Source organism: Rutidosis leptorrhynchoides, chromosome 5 (assembly GCF_046630445.1).
Source record: "Rutidosis leptorrhynchoides isolate AG116_Rl617_1_P2 chromosome 5, CSIRO_AGI_Rlap_v1, whole genome shotgun sequence".
Taxonomy (NCBI): Eukaryota; Viridiplantae; Streptophyta; class Magnoliopsida; order Asterales; family Asteraceae; genus Rutidosis; species Rutidosis leptorrhynchoides.
Window position 1 is genome coordinate 37,747,858 of NC_092337.1, and position 18,339 is coordinate 37,766,196.

The window sequence follows — 18,339 nt, forward strand, 5'->3', positions numbered from 1 at the left end:
ATTATATTATACTAACTCATGCTTCAATTCCCTACACTTCTCCAAAAATCATCCATGATTTAAACTCAAATTTTATAGAAGGATAGAAACTAAAACAGTTTCTTTTATGATGTAACATAGATAGCACGAAAAGATAAAGAATTTTGGACGAGAATAGTTATGAAAATATCGTCAGAAATATTGAGGATATTTATACTGAAAGGTACGATGATATCTTAGAATTTTAAAATATCTAGAATTAAAGGATGTTGCAGAACTTTTCTGCAAGGATTTAGAATAAGTAAGGAGTAAGGTATTCGCTAGAGATTTCTTCAGAAACAGAATCATCTGGATTCTTTAAGTACAGGTTTAGTCCTGGTGATTTGTCCACAGCCTCCTTCATAGTTTTGCATAATTCGCTTTCCAGTATCAATTTTCTATTGAGTGTTTCCAACACTCCATTCTTTATCATCAAACTTTTGGCCATTAAGACCATCTACAACTTTTGCTGCTTCATCAGCATTTTCAGAACTCAGAGATCTGATTCGTAAGCTAGAGTGCTTTTCAGGAATTCAGAGATTCCGAATTGAAGTTCATCGGTCCAGAAGATATACGTTATATATAGATATATAACTGTTGACGTAGGAACGCTGCGAAATTCGAGAATTAATGATTAATGCTTCCCGGTATTTGGTATGGCAACTATCGCTACAAGATGTCGATGAGTACATGATATTGTTTCAATAAAAATTTTTAGGAGAGATTTAAGCCAAGGAGCAACGAGGTTGCTGGTACGTATGCTGGTAATATGGTGAAACATAAAAGATTCCCCGGTAACAATAAAAGGGTACGCATATATATCAAGGTTATAATAAGGTTGTTTCAAACGAAAAGGCGAAATTGACTTGCAGGAGCTGTGACAAAACTGGCTATCTCGAACAGGAGTTGCAAAGTTATTTTTAGTAATAATAATGCTAAAGGAATTAGCACAGCTACGTGTTAAATGTTTACTCAGTTTCCGAGAGTTTTTCAGGTGCATAACTATATGCATAAATCCTTCCTTCCGTAGATGAAGTGCGGTTGGTTCATCCTCTCGATTGAGGTGTTTTCAAAAATCATGAAAGGTTTGAACGCAGATTATAATCGTCAAGATACAAATGGGGTTTAAGATGAAATCAAGTGGCAAACTTGAAGAGATGTTTAGTTTCATATGTTATAATCAATATTTTAATTCATTTTAATTGTCCAATGTTGGTAGTCCATAGTTGGTAGTCCACAGTTAGTAATTCAACAATCCATATATAGTTTAATATATAATATTTGAATTAATTAATACGTATTCGTGACCAATTGTATTCATGTCTCAGACTCGATCACAACTCAAAGTATATATATTATTTTAGAATCAACCTCAACCCTGTATAGCTAACTCCCGCATTACTGCATATAGAGTGTCTATGGTTATTCCAAATAATATATAGATGCGTCGATATGATATGTCAAAACCTTGTATACGTGTCCCGATATTTAAAATGCGTAATTAATAGTATTTAAATGACGATAAATAAAGTGCGTAAAATAAATAACAGAAATTAAATGACAATAAATAAAATTGCGAGAATTAAATTGCGATAAAATAAATGGCGATAATTAAAATGTAATAAGGAATTAACAGTTAGCTAGGAACAATTAGCTAGGATTTTGTTAGCGTGGATTCTTAATAAAAATTTTCATAGTTAATTTGTTTGTTTCTAACAAATTTTATTTTGTCCAATGTTTTCTTCATTATGCCACTTGTTGGATTCTGATAGGTCAAAATCCAAATATGAAATTGAAAGGAAATGGTTATTCTGCGGTGAACGGATACGTATATCTGTGGATGTAAGTAGGATAGTAAATGACTGTTGAATCAGATTCGAAGAATGTACAGTGTAACTTATTAATGTGAAATCTAAATATTCCTCGGGTATTACCTACCCGTTAAAATATTTTCACCATTAACAGTTTGTACGAAAGAATTTTTAATTACAATCCTTATGAAAATATACTTACATATATATTTTCTTCAAATGTAATCATAGATTTAATGAGTTAATATAATATTAATCTCATTTGATTTACCGTTAGAACTAGAATACATACTCTCTAAGACATTAGAGATTACATAATCGTCATGTCGAACGAAGATAATTGATGTAGAACAATACGTAGAACGATGATTATACTCGAGGTATAGAATGAGCTGTTGAAGCGTGTGATGTTGAAACCTGGGTTATTGGTGGTACTGTTGGTGCCGGTGATGTTGCTGAAGCTGGGACGTTTTGCACCATATTCTCCAAAGTTACTACTCGAGCGCGAAGTTCGTTGACTTCTTCTATCACACCGGGATGATTGTCGGTTGGGACAAGCGGATGAATAAGATCTAAAATCTGAGATAAGATATAATCATGACGAGATACTTTGGAAATGAGAGAGAAAATAGTATTACGAACAGGTTCGCCGGTAAGTGTTTCAGGTTCTTCGCCAAGAGATGAATTCAGTTGGTGGAAGGGATCACCTTCTTCACGTCTCCATTGATTAAGTCGACTACGAACCCATCAGATGAATTGAGGATGGCTGATTGGTTGATTCATTCTGGTGACACTGCTTCCGGAGCTTAGGTGAATATCCATGTCGGAATAGCTGTCGGAATAACTATCGGAATAGCTATCGGAATTTGAGGGACTCGAACTGGTTGAGGGATTCATCTCGTACGATTAGATGAAGGATTTTCGATAAGAAATAGATTATAGGATGTAGATTAGTACCCTGCAATACATAATTTACATATGCATATATAATACTAAAATCCCATAAGTTACAGAGGAATCTACGGAAACTGTCAGGCAAAGGTAACAATAACAGATACGCTAAGATATGAATTTATCTATACATTGTCTATGCAATAGAGGCAGTAAGACGTGTCTAGACTTTAAGGATGATAAGCAAATAATTTTCGACACTAAATGATAAGCAAAACTTTTGACATGCAGACACGGTCGAAGTCCAGACCCACTAATGCATCTAAACAACTATCAGTTAGACACACTAATGCAAGACCTGGTTCGCTAAGACCACCGCTCTGATACCAACTTTCATGACCCGTCCTAATCCATCTGGACGAATACATTACATTTGGTTACATCGCGAGGTACTGACCTCTATATGATACATTTTACAAACATTGCATTCGTTTTTAAAAGATAAACTTTCACTACATTGCAGTTGATGGCATGCATACCATTTCATAATATATCCAACTATAATTGACTTATTTATAATCTTGATGAACTCGACGACTCGAATGCAACGTCTTTTGAAATATGTCATGAATGACTCCAAGTAATATCTCTAAAATGAGCAAATACACAGCAGAAGATTTCTTTCATACCTGAGAATAAACATGCTTTCAAGTGTCAACCAAAAGGTTGGTGAGTTCATTAGTTTATCATAACAATCATTTTCATTAATTTTAATAGACCACAAGATTTTCATTTCTCATAAATATACGTCCCATCCATAGAGACAAAAATAATCATTCATATGGTGAACACCTGGTAACCGACATTAACAAGATGCATATAAGAATATCCCCTATCATTCCGAAAAATCCTTCGGGCATGATAAAACAACATCGAAGTACTAAAGCATCCGCAACCATGAATGGGGTTCGTTAGGCCCAATAGATCTATCTTTAGGATTCGCGTCAATTAGTAAATCGGTTTACTAATTCTTAGGTTACCAAGCAAAAGGGGCATATTCGGCTTCGATCATTCACCCATATAATGTAGTTTCAATTACTTGTGTCTATTTCATAAAACATTTATAAAAGCGCATGTATTCTCAGTCCCAAAAATATATATTGCAAAAGCATTTAAAAAGGGAGTAATGAAACTCACAATACTGTATTTTGTAGTAAAAATACATATGACGGCATTGAACAACGTAGGGTTGGACTCGGATTCACGAACCTATATCAGTTATATATATATTAACACACATAATTGAAATCGAACAAATCTATGTTTTATTCTTAGTGATGTAATTCTTATATTTAATAATTTGTAGGTTTCCTTAATAATTTAGTTAGATATATTTACTTTATTTACTTTAGATAGATAATTATTATTTATTATGAAAATACTAATATAGTTATGTTATATGTATTAAATCTATTTTGATATAATTAATATTTATTTGTTACAATATTAATAATAGGAATAATATTGACAATAACGATACTTATAATAATAATAATATTGATAATACTAATAATAATGTTAATATTGATAAAAATGATATTAATAATAAAATCTATAAAATTTTTAATAATAATAGTAATAATAGTAATAATTATAATAATAATAATATAAATGTTAATTTTAAAATGATAATTTTAATAAAGATAATAACTTTATTAAAAATGTTAAGTTTTAAATAAATAAAAATGATAGGTTTAATAAAATAATAACTTTGATAATTTTAGTTATAATGATACTTTTAATAGAAATGATAATAATAATAATAATTTTAATAATAAAAAATAAAATGATAATTTTTGTAAAAATGATAATAAAGATAATAGTATTTAATAATACTCATAATACTTATTTTAATGATAATAATGTCTTTAATACTTATAAATATAAGTATGACATTAGTAATAATAATTATAATTCTAACAATCATAATAATAATAATAATCATAACAATAATTAATAATACACATAATAATAATAATAATAATAATAATAATAATAATAATAATAATAATAATAATAATAATAATAATAATAATAATAATAATAATAATAAAAGTAATTATGTATACCCTTAAAGCTTTGTCTAAAAAGAATGCTCCAAACGGGACTCGAATAAATCAGAGAAAAATGAATAAGCTAAAAATAAAGAGGATTGTGACCTTCAACAGAATTTGGCTATTATTGGGATCATGATGTCGTGATTTGTACTAGCTTTGAATAGAAAAGAAATCATCTACAGGTTGATAAGGAGTTAAAACAGAATACGTTATTATTTGTGTATAAATCGTATATATATGTAATCTGCATTCTGATTTTTGTATACCCGTATTTATATCCCAAGTTGTATATCTATTTATATATCATATACTATATATTGAGATTAATAATATAAGTAATACTGATTTTAATATTAATATTAATAATAATAATGAAACTAATAATAATAATAATAATAATAATAATAAGAGAAATAATAATATTAATCTCATAATAATACTTAATAAGAATAATGATAACAATAACTCTAAATAAAATGATAATTTTAGTAATTAAGTTAATAATAATACTTTTAGCAATCATAATAATAATTAAAATTATAATTTTTCTAATAACAATGATACTAATAATGATACAAAAATTAAATGCACTAAACTTTATATCTATATGTATATAGTAATATTAATAATACTGATATTAATATTAATGTTAATACTTATTTTTAATCACAATGAAAGTAGTAATCATAATGTTGAATACTAACTTGGAATTTCTTTTAATATATTACTGTTATAATTTATTACTTATGTAATGTTTACCAATTATTAATTGAATATTTATACACTATATATTATTTATATATATATATATATATATATATATATATATATATATATATATAATAATTATACATAGATATCATATCTATTTATATATAGATTCCTTTTAAATTACAACATAATTATTTGTATTTATTTTACATTTTCAATTCAGGTGATCAAACTGTATTCCATAATTTCAAATGATTATATATACTTATATTTATATTTATATATACATATTTATTTACAGATAATTGTCCGTGAATCGTCGGATATAGAAAAAGGGCAATTGCATTCATGTAATCTGTTCCAAACTTTCGAGACTCAACAATACAGACTTTGCTTATCATGTCGAAATCATTTAAAGATTAAGTTTAAATTTGGTTGGAAATTTCTGGGTCGTCACATGACGCACCATCGTCGGAATTTACTTCTTTATTTTATTCTTCACCCACCTCTTCATCTTAATCTTCAGCTTCATCTACAAACACACCTCCTGATTGAGATGTGGATGCCCCACCGGCCCTGGTTTGTGTAACTTGAGAAGACTGAATTAAACTTTGTAACTGATCAACAAAACCGAATCCTTGTGTCGGAAAGACTTGCTCAAACTGAATTTCAATTTGACCAACGTAATGTGCATTTTGACCAGCCAAAAAATACATTGATTCCAAAGACCTATCGTCGTGAATTTCAGTCGAACACGCATTGCCGAAGTAATCGTTCCACATAATCATCTTCAATGTATGTGTTCTTGGATCAGCACCCACACATTTATAAGCCATTTCATTTAACTGCATGCAATTAATCTTTTGGTATAGTAGAAAATGGTTCTAAGTGATGTTTCATCACCAGTTAACCACCCATTTTGAAATGTAATTCTACCACCCCAAATAAAATGAACCATAAAACCAGTAAATTCGGCCATTATATGTGATGAATATAATGGTGTTTTAGTGTTTTCAGTAATATGAGGAGGTGTTTTAGTGATTAAAGAACAAGATGTAATCACTATGGAATTGAGATTAATTGATTCCAATCATAACTCTATAAATAAAATTTTTGGTTGAAAAATTCAAATGCAAACTCAAACAATGACATGATAGATTGCAGCTTTGCAGTAATAATACACTGAAAAATACAGTAATAATACATTGAAAAAATTGAAAAAAGCAGTAAATATTAGCGTCCAAACCGGCATTTGAAAGGCCGGTTTGCAGTGAATATCAGTATCTGTCAGAAACGTACTACGTATATACGGTTAGGGTTTATGAGGACCCAAACCGGCAAATGAAATGCCGGTTTGGAACTTGACTGACAAACCGACGTTTGAAACATCGGTTTACCTATTTCTATAATTTTTTTTTTTGAAAAACCATTTCTGTAATTACTCCAACAAAAAAAAACATTTTAAAAAAAAATTCCATATACCATCTGTTGGATCGGGTGAAAACAAAAATGTTGAAACAGAAGGCGAGATTAAAATGGGCGGCTGGAGGAGATGACAACACTAAGCTTTTCCATTCTTCAATTCGAAGACGACTCAACAACAACATAATTCGTGGGCTATACATAGAGGGTCTGTGGCAGGAAAATCCAAACAAGATTAAAGATGAAATCTTCGAATTTTTTAAGAAGCAATGCGACTACAACCCATCTAGCAAAGCTGATCAGAGCAGCTTGCGGGAGTTAAACTTCAAATGCATCGATCCCGTTAAGGCAGCAAACCTGGAACACCCCTTCTCTGAATCTGAATTTTGGGCAGCCCTAAAGGATTGTGCAGACTCGAGGGGGCCGGGCTCTGACGGTTTTAATTTGAAGTTTTATAAAAATTTCTGGGGGGTTATCAAAGAGGATTTGATAAGAGCTTTGAACTGGTTTTGGGAGAAAAAAGCAATCTCTCGCGGGTGTAATGCCTCTTTCATCACTCTTATCCCAAAATTAAAATGCCCAATGAGTCTTAGTCATTATAGACCGATTAGCCTAATCGGAAGCTTCTACATGATCATAGGAAAATTTTTAGCTAATCGGCTAAGGAATGTAATATTTAAATTTGTCGGATTCGAACAGATCGCCTATATTAAAGGGCGTTATATACTCGATGGTGTACTTGTTGCAAACGAAGTCCTTGATGACTTAAAGGCTCGCAAGTGTAAAAGCTTAATTTTTAAGGCGGACTTTGCTAAGGCATTTGATAGTCTAGATTGGAATTACCTTCTAATGGTTATGAAAGTGATGGGTTTTGGATCTCGATGGGTTTCTTGGATAGAATCGTGCTTAAAATCAGCATCAGTCTCAATCCTTGTTAACGGGTCCCCGACAAAAGAATTCATGCTAAAAAGGGGCGTTCGGCAAGGTGATCCGCTATCGCCATATTTATTCATCCTCGCCACTGAAGGTATTAGTCTCTTATTTAAAAGTGCCATTGAAAAGGGGTTGTTTAAGGGTGTGGAAATTGGTTCGGAAAAAGTCGTTGTATCACACCTCCAATATGCGGACGACACCATTCTATTCGGGGATTGGAGTCGAAGAAACATACTTAATCTAATGAAAATATTGCAATGCTTTGAAAAGTTATCAGGCTTAAGAGTCAACTTTGCAAAAAGCTGCCTTTTTGGTATTGGTGTCTCTGCGCAATGCATTGAAGCATCAGCCTTGGCAATTGGATGTAAAACGGGATGCTTTCCAATGAACTACCTTGGGCTACCGATCGGATCGAAAATGAACAAACTGAAGGACTGGGATCCATACCTTGAAAAATTCCGAGGACGATTATCGGATTGGAAATCAAAATCGATGTCATTTGGTGGTCGACTCACGCTCATAAAGTCGGTACTCAGTAGTCTTCCGTTATATGCCTTTTCCCTATTCCGTGCTTCAGAGGGTGTCAAAAATCTGCTAGAAGGTGTACGTAAGAATTTTTTTTCGGGCAGCTCGGGGGAAATCAGAAACGTGTCTTGAGTGAGCTGAGAGACTATTCTTTCGCCTTATGTGAAGGGTGGTCTAAATGTCGGATCTTTAAAAGTACATAACCTTGCTCTATTGGGAAAACGGTGGTGGCGTTTCCGGGTCGAAAAAAATGTTTTTTGGGTAAATATCATTAAAAGTATATATGGCCGGGAAGGGGGTTGGGCGCGTACACACCTACACGTACAACAAAAAAAGGCACTACCTGGAATTCGATACTAAAGATTGATCTTACTTTGCGAAAATTAAATATTGAATTCCCTTGTTCGATGGTTAAAAAAGTCAGTAACGGGAGGGATACGTTATTTTGGGAAGATGTTTAGCTTGATGATACTCTGTTGTGTGAAAGGTTTCCAAGACTTTAAGGTTAGAATCAAGAAGACGGGTGTCGTTAAGCAACTGTGTGAGCAAGGATAGGAATTTTAATTGGCAATGGTCGAGGATTCCAAGTGGGAGAACTGAAGGAGGATTAGTGCAGCTTGAGAACATTGTAAAAAGTACTCGTTTGAGGAGGATAACGAAGACTCATGGGTATGGAGATGGCACTCTTCGGGGAAGTTCACAACACAGATGTTCACAAAGCTGTTGGATGACAAGATACTACAAAACTCGTTCCTGACAAATGAAACAGCTCGAAACAATTTCCTACTGCAAAAGATAGGGATTTTCATTTGGCGCTCAAAACTTCAACGAATTCCGGTATGTGTGGAATTGGACAAAAGGGGTGTGGACCTCGATACGATCCTCTGCCCCGTCTTCAAAACTGAAACTGAAACAGTGGAACATGCACTTCTATTGTGTTCAACAGCAAAAGATTTATGGGAGCGTGTTTTCAAGTGGTGGAATGTTAGATCGAGTCAATATTCGGGTCTATGTGACATGTTCAATGGCATTATTCCTGGTACGAATACAAACATACGTTCGAAATTATGGCAAGCTATAGAGTGGGTGGGTGGTTATATGCTATGGAGAAACCGGAACTTAAAAGCATTCGAAAAAAAAGAGTTGGACCGTTCCGATGATATTCAATGAGATCCAAGCAAAAAGTTTTGTTTGGATATCCGCAAGGTCACCAAAAGTATCCTTAGATTGGAATCAATGGTTAGTCAATCCAAGCGTCTATGATGATCATGGTTGACTCCTCCTCGCATACTCATCGTTACAATCGAGTTGTTAGACACATTGTAGAAGTCGAGTATTACAAGTCTACTAGCATTGTTTTTAGTTTCTGTGATAGGTTCTTAAATGAATCCTCTGCATTTTGTATGTATCTCTTTGTATCTTTAATTTCCAATTTAATGAATTTGTTTTGCCTTTCAGGAAAAAGAAAGAAAAAAAATACCATCTGTCTTTTTCTTATAAGATGCATTTTTTTCACAATTAAAACGTTATAAAACGTTTGATTAGTACAAATTAAAAGGTCATGTGTACCCATTGAAACCCATTAATGTTGTCATCCAAACCTTCAAATGTTTGAAGGACGATAAGAAAACGTGACTCAATTTTATGTTACAGTATAAACATATGTCGACAGCCACCTGCCAAAATTTAATAAAAAGGATAATGAACTGAGATATGGCTATTACAACTTTTATAAAATTACTCCTGCTTGCTTCTTTTCACACACATAAATAAATTTTTGTATAATATATGTAAGTTGCAATTATATGATTACATCTTATTAAACTTACATATTTTCAAATTTTAATAAGATTGAAAAAATAAAACAAAATAAAACAAAAAACGAAAAATCAATGGAAATGATACCACCGAGACATTGCCCGAGCGGAATATGAAAGGGACGGCCTGTTGTCATCAACGAGTAGGCGCATGTTCGATACCAATGGCCGGGATTTAATTGGTATCACCGGCAATTAGCTTCTCGGAGGGGGTTTTCTCAACCTTCAATCGTACTACCAGGATTGTTGCGATTTGAGTTTCCTCCTAACGCGTGTGTGGATAGCATATGATTGCAAAAGTGATTAAGTCTCCTCTGGATAATGCCGACACTCTCATAAAAAAAATGAAAAGGAAATTATAGTTTGCGCAGCCGTGGGCAAAATATAGTGTTTTTGATTAGCCATAAATTAATGCAGTGGAATTCTTTGACTGGATTGCTTGATTCCCACAGATAGACAAATACATGCAGTCCAATAATTGATACACTCCCAACTGTTCATCATATCATAACTTATACCACTGTTTTTAGCATTTTAATTTATAAAAACGTTAAAATTTATTTTCTATGTTACTATGAGTTTTCTTTGTGTATATTTATGGTTAATATTTTTATGTGTATAACGATCCGAAAAGATAATCTAAGACCAATTTGATAATAAAGGTAATATGAGTTTTGTTAATGACCGAAAGAAATACGATTTTTAATTTGACACAAAAAGGACTACAAATTCAAAAAAGTGTGAAATTGAGGGTAACATCTTCAAAAATTCATTAATGATCGTTAGTAAAAATACGCAGTTGGTCCCTAAAGTTTCTTAAAAAGTTGCACCAAACATCATCATCATCATCATCTCATCACCACCATCGTCATTTCATGGCAGCCGATGTGTTCTTCTATCAATCAATCATCGTCATCTCATCACCACCATCATTTACTCTATCAATCGATCGGGTCATGTCAGCCGATGTGTTCTTCAATTTTGCAGATTCCGACGGCCAGAGGTGGTGGTCGATGGTGGCTCATGGCGGCTTACATTGTATCTAGCTCAAAACACGACCAAAATCCACTAAATTATGCAGATTGTAGCGTATTAACATTCTAAACATAACTCCATACTCAAATTTCTCAAAACCACAACAAACATCAAGAACAATCTGATTTCAGTTTCCTTTTTTTTTTCAAAACTAAAAATGTCCAGATCTTGATCAAAACCTGGAATTAGAATCTGAGATCTCGAGGATATAATCACTAAGTGATTATCAACCTTTTCACATTTTTGGATTTTTCAGATTCGATCTAAATCTTCAAAACCCCAAAAATGAGGACTTTTGGTGCAATTTTCTAAGAAACTTCAGGGTCCAACCATGTATTTTTGACTAACCATCGTTAATGAATTTGACTATGTTACCCACAATTTCACACTTTTTGAATTCGTAGTCCTTTTCAGTGTTAAATTAAAAATCGTAATTCTTTTCGGGCATTATCAAAACTCATACATCATTGTCTTTATTGTCAAATGTAACTTAGATTACATTTTCTGGCTATTTGCCCTTATAAAAATGTTAAAATCAACTCTATGAACTAAATTTATGTTTAATATGATGATTATTGATAAAAAGTACTTTAGCAAGTGTACTTTTAAAAATATATACTCCGTAACATTTAAAATTAGCTACTTGGATTTAACTAAAAGATACTATATCCGTCTTAAAATAACTGTTCTATTATGAATATTGAAGTTTTTTGTTTTTCGTTTTGACTTTGACTTTAAATATTTTTATTCTTATTATATAATACTTGATAAAATTATATCATGTTTAAAATCAAGTTCATTTAATCAAATAATATATAAGACACATTAAAATATAGTAGGTCAAAAATACGAAAAATGATTTTTAGGAAAACAAAACGAGACAATTATTTTGATAGGAAGGAAGTAATGAATACAATTTTTTTCATGAATAGTAGTTGAAATATAATATCTCATCCAATATCAATGTATCCACACCCATTATTATTTTTTATCCATCATCCTTATTCTTTATTATATCAAATCATCCGAAAATAGCACAGTGGTTAGGGTCTTGAATTTCTTGCAAGAGATCTCATGTTCGAATTCTGTCTAGGACGAATATTTAGTGGTGGTCAGGGATGAGTTGGAAACAGCTAGGAAGTAATCTTATTAGACTTCACACATCAGAGTATATGGTCGGATTACTCGCCTTCCCATATAGCCCGAACATTAAAACCTTCTACCTATTATATCCTTATTCCTTATTATAAATACATACTTGAACTTCCAAAATTCTTCAAACCGCCAATGGAAAATTGTCCATTCCACCACTCAAATCTTCTTGGTCATCAATGCCTGTCTTGCCCAAGCCCCACTGCAACCATTGCCCATGACAACACTTCCTGTTTCTCAAATGAATTCTCTCAACCCAATTATCAACTTTTGTCTAATGCGTCCATTCATGTAAGTATAGTATCCATTGCAACACGCATCTATTCACAGTATTAACCGAGTCGAATATTATCTTTTTTCTACAATAAGTACTCTAACTTAACAGAGTTGTCTTTTGATATAGCTTTCATATCGTGACAACTACTAGTAAATATTTGATTTTTGGTTTATTACATTTTATAGAATATGGCAAGAACCAGTTGCAAAAGACGAAAAAAGCAAAAGAAAAACGACGACGATGATGATGAAGATAATAGAAAGAGAGGGTACATTCATGTTAGAGCAAGAAGAGGTGAAGCAACAGACAGCCATAGTCTTGCTGAAAGGGTACTTAATCAATTGCTATTAAATCTTTTGTTATAAATCTTCTAAATAGCATCATGCACGATATATTGTCACTAGTCTATGCCAATATATTGATCATAAATATACATATGCAAATTAAATGACATAAGTATTTTAGGTGAGAAGAGAAAAGATAAGTGAGAAAATGAAGACATTGCAAGCCATTGTTCCAGGGTGTGACAAGGTAATGAAATTCTTAAGTATGGAGGTAATTAAATTCTTAAGTATGGTTAATTAACCTTGTACTACAAGCTTAATTTGTCGATAAGTATTAATCGGAATTTTAATTAAGCAGATAACAGGGAAAGCACATATGTTAGATGAAGTAATTAACTATGTACACTATCTACAAAATGAAGTTCAGGTCCGGCCTGTTAAATGACCTTCTAAACTTTGCTGATATATATTTAATTTATTAAAAAATAATACTGTATTAAATGATGAGTTAAGATGATATTTTCAGATACTTTCTTTGAAGCTTGCTTCTGTAAATCCCTTGTTGTATGAAGTTGAAGCAGATTTTGATGCATTCATGCTCGAATCTCATCAGGTACATATTACTAGCTATTTAAAGTACATATTTATGATACAACCAAATACCAGAAGCAGCAACTTCTATTTCAAGAGCATTACCAGGTATGTTTAGGTCCACCAACATGTACAATATATAAGCTCATTAGTTCCACATTTCTGTAAAACCAATTAGTGATAGAGGGAGGTTCTCATAAGCTTATATATGCACATTTGTTTCTTTCACTTTCCGATGTGGGACACAAAGAATCGATTAGCTCCAACATGCTTTGTCACTCACAAAATTAGAATGTAAAATAAAAATGGGTTACTTAAATTTATATAGGTATATTTGAACATATGTTAATAATAAAAGAAATATATATTCCAGAATAATGCAGATTTATTGTTGGAATGGGGAGAGCAAAGACAAGAACTTGATGATCCTTTTTCTATCCTCAACAGCTTTAATTCATTTTAACAATTAGCCTCTCCTACAATCACCAATTCAGGTATTTGATTACTTAAGTACTTAAATAGATAAGTACATTCACATGCATACACTGAAACTCGTAAGTGTACGTTTGGGGGCAACACCCCCTTTTTCTACACTAAGATCCACCCATGAACTAATATGCGATACAATTGAACTTCACGGGTGGCAAAATACAGGGATGGCTTGTGGCTAGGGGTGAAAGGCCGACCAAGCCGACAAGTCTCTTTTTTCTTTTCTGAAGTTTACACCAAACCTATAGGAGTCATTGAATGTGCGACCTCAAAAAAAAAAAAAAAAAAATATTTCGCTTGTATATGTGTACGTACAACGCATACATTATGATAGTTGCGTTTATGATTAACAATGTGTTAAGTGTGAGATTAAGGGCTAACGATTGTATTTCTTTGTTTGTTTTAGGTTATGAAATTATTCGTATATGAATGAATTACAAAAACAACGAGGCAATTAAATTGAAGAAGATGATGAAAGAGTTGAGGGAATATGAGTATTTATATATGTATATACCAAGTATGTATATTTATATATATGTATATGTATATACCTTGTATGTATATACATGTATGTTATGTTATGTTTCTTGTTCTCATCTCAAATTCATGTACTATATATGTTTTCTAGTGTTTGAAAGCAAAAAAATGTAATATTTTTTTTTATTTATAGAAATGACCTTTTCAAATGTTTTTGTTTTTATAAATTTAAGTTTGTTTCTTTTCTAGTGGTAGTACTTGTAGTTAATTTGTTAAAACTACTAAACACATACTAATTTTTTACCATTAACCTAATAAAAAAATGAGCATACAGCCGTCCAACGATGAAACTTTGGTTTTATATACCATGGCCCGCCCAAACACAATACAAAATTTGGCAATTAGCACAACCTTAAATCCTTGAATCCTTCGCATAATATGCAAGACTGCTTTCATCTTCGATGCAACCAACATATCATATAGTACAAAGCATTTTTATTCTAAGTATATGTCTTTTGCAAGTGACCAACACTATAGAATGGAAATGTCAAAGTTTACAAGAATCAATTGTATTTGTATGCTATATAAATATAAATGCGAAAGAGTGCATATAACCATATTGCTAGTTATTAGAAGAAATGGAGTTAACCATGGCACTAACCATGATTGTTGGATTAGTTATAGTGGTTCTAGCGATTGCGCTGCTTCGTGCAAGAGCGTTTCCAAAGGAAATGGACGGTATTCCAGGTAGCCTTGGATGGCCACTTGTAGGAGAGAGTTTCGCCTTCATATCCGAGTTTTCAAGCCCTGCTGGTATCTTTAGCTTCATGAACAAGAGGCAACAAAGGTAATCAATTGATCAATCCATCAGTTAATCTTGAAGTTGTGTTTGATTGGTTCTTAATTGAATGATTTGCGCTTAATGTTGAATCGTTCAACATTCAACACGTTTGTTTGTGACATCTAAATGACACACAACAAAATATGCGTTGAACCGTTCAGAGTTAAATAGTCAATATTCAACACTGCCATTTCTTTAAATAACTCTCTTAAATAACTCTCTTGAATGCAATCAAACAATTATAAAGGTTGATCCATTAATTTTACATTATTCATACTGAGAATGACTATCAAACATATTATTGTCATCCAACACCAAACTTAGCTTACTCAGAACCTTTAATTCATTTAGATGTAAATAATTTAGCGCTTAATTATTATGTTTTGTCAAACGCATTTAAATGTGTCAAATTTAACCCAAACTTGTACCGTGTATGCATCCAACTTTATGTTAATTATCTTGTACTTTGATTGATGTTTGAAATTTTTAGATATGGAAAAGTGTTCAAGAGCTACGTTTTAGGACGATACATGGTGTTTACGACAGGTAGGGAAGCAAGTAAGATACTACTAACCGGAAAAGATGGGATGGTTAGCTTAAACCTGTTTTACACCGGTCAAAAAGTGTTAGGCCCGAATAGTCTGCTTCAACAGAACGGAGAAGACCACAAACGTCTTCGACGTCTCATTGGTGAACCGCTTTCCATTGACGGTCTCAAGAAATACTTCCAATTTATCAACGATTTGGCTGTCGAAATGTTCAATGATTGGGAAGGAAGAAAAGTTTTGGTTCTTGAAGAGACTTCAACAGTTAGTATCATTTCTCTAACAATTACTAACAATTTTGTTTACTTTTACTATTTTACTATCTTATTCCATAAGCTTTTACATTGTGAATATGCAGTTCACTTTACAAATTATCGGTAATATGATAATGAGCTTAGAGCCTACCGGTGAGGAACAAGAGAAATTTCGAGCCTATTTCAAAATCATATCGTCTTCATTTGCATCATTGCCATTGAATATACCAGGGACAGCATTTTATCGCGGTATGAAGGTAATATTCCCTCCGCCTAACTGTCTTCGACTTTTGAAACTTTGACTTTAAATATTTTTGTATGTGTTTATATAAAAATTGAGTTCAGATATACACATATATGTTTTGAATGGTGATTGATGTGATGATGTGATTTTTTTATATATGATCAGGCTCGAGATAGTATGTTTGGGATGTTGGACGCAATAATAGCTAGACGAAGAAATGGAAGCGATTTACAGCAAGATTTTTTAGGGTCGTTGATTAAGAAGAACACGAAAGAAGGATCAGAAGACGATGAAAAACTAACTGATGCACAAATGAAAGATAACATATTAACGTTACTAATCGCTGGTCATGACACAACTACGGCTGCCCTTACTTGGCTCGTTAAATTTCTAGGTGAAAATCCAGAAGCTCTCGATAAACTCAGGGTAATTAAGACTAATCCTTCACAAGCTAATATACAACATGCCATGTTAACTTGTTAAGTATTAACTATTAGCTAGTATTAAAAAATTTGTGTATAAAATTGTTAGGAGGAACATATGGAAATTAAGAGTAAGAGGGAATTTGGATCAAATCTTACATGGTCTGAACTCAACAACATGCCTTATACTGCAAAAGTAAGCTTACCAATCTACATGCTCTTTGTCCTAAGTAACAAACTTGGGCATAACCCAGTTGCCACCGAATTCCCTGGAAGCAGAAGCAGGAGACTCAAGTTCGATTTTTGGTAATGCCCAAATCGAATTAAAATGGGCTCTTGACCGGAGGTGGCGCCAATGTGCGCAATCCACCCGGTTATGGGTCTCGTCACTCGGGGGCTCGTCACCCACGGGTTTTATTCCCTAGTGGGACCCAATGTGGTTGTCGTTAAGGAGGTTTCCTCTGCGAACACAAAAAAAAAAAAAAAAAAAAAAAAAAAAACTGTAAACTATGTGAAATGATTTGATTTTATCGTATATCGTTTAGGTGGTGAGTGAAACTCTACGACGAGCGACAATCTTACCTTGGTATTCCAGAAAAGCTGCACAAGATTTTGAGATAGATGGTATGCACCTAGCTTAATTCTCCATAGATCTATCATAATCATGTGAAACTATGAAATAAGTTAACATTATGGTTTTGCAATCTATTAGGATATAGTATCAAGAAAGGTTGGTCTGTGAATTTGGATGTAGTGTCTATTCATCATGATCCACAAGTTTTTCCTGATCCTCATAAATTCGATCCATCTAGATTCGACGTGAGTTCAGATTCTTTTTCATACTAATATACCGAAATTAAAAGATGCTTAATTTCTTGGGTTTGAATAATTTCAGGATCCTTTAAGATCTTATAGCTTTCTTGGGTTTGGGAAGGGGCCGCGAATGTGTCCTGGAATGAATCTTGCAAAGCTCGAAATTTCCATTTTCATTCATCACCTCGTCTGCAGATACAAGTAAGTAGATCGATAACGACAACCCTTGGGCTATCGTTAACACTTATAACACTTGTAAATAGAAGTTGGTTATTAACTTTATAGTGGCGCTTATCTAATAATACAACCATTTGAAGCATGTTAACGACGGCTCTAACAGCAATCATTAGCAAAATTCTAATATTAATTACAATTACGCTTAAAAAAACGTGATTACTTATTGAGAGAAATCGATTTGCAGGTGGAAGCCTCTAGAAAAAGATGACTCTGTCCAGCCAACACTTGTGCGGATGCCAAAGAACAAGTACCCAATCATGGTAGAGTCGTTGTAGTCAAATAAGCTTAAATGATACTATAAACTTAAGGACCAAAAGTCAACAGCTATATGTTCTGCCAATATTCTACTAGAAGAATTTGATATGTCAAAGTTTATTGTTAAAGAAAATGCTTCCCATTTCTAAAGTGATATTATACATAAATGCTTCCCATT

At 32.7% G+C, this 18,339-nt stretch overlaps 2 protein-coding genes across 2 annotated transcripts; both read left to right on the forward strand.

The window, feature by feature from the left end:
- The first annotated feature begins 9,136 nt into the window (after positions 1 to 9,136).
- LOC139848531 (uncharacterized) lies at positions 9,137 to 9,598 on the forward strand. The gene has a single exon (XM_071838259.1). It carries the CDS (start codon positions 9,137 to 9,139, stop codon positions 9,596 to 9,598), a length of 462 nt encoding a protein of 153 aa, XP_071694360.1.
- A 5,602-nt stretch (positions 9,599 to 15,200) lies between these two features.
- On the forward strand, positions 15,201 to 18,181 carry LOC139846846 (abscisic acid 8'-hydroxylase 3-like). The gene is made up of 9 exons (XM_071836388.1): positions 15,201 to 15,397; positions 15,882 to 16,200; positions 16,295 to 16,447; positions 16,600 to 16,860; positions 16,966 to 17,052; positions 17,402 to 17,480; positions 17,569 to 17,675; positions 17,752 to 17,870; positions 18,091 to 18,181. The coding sequence occupies exons 1-9, from the start codon at positions 15,201 to 15,203 to the stop codon at positions 18,179 to 18,181; spliced, it is 1,413 nt and encodes a 470-aa protein (XP_071692489.1).
- The last annotated feature ends 158 nt before the right edge of the window (positions 18,182 to 18,339 follow it).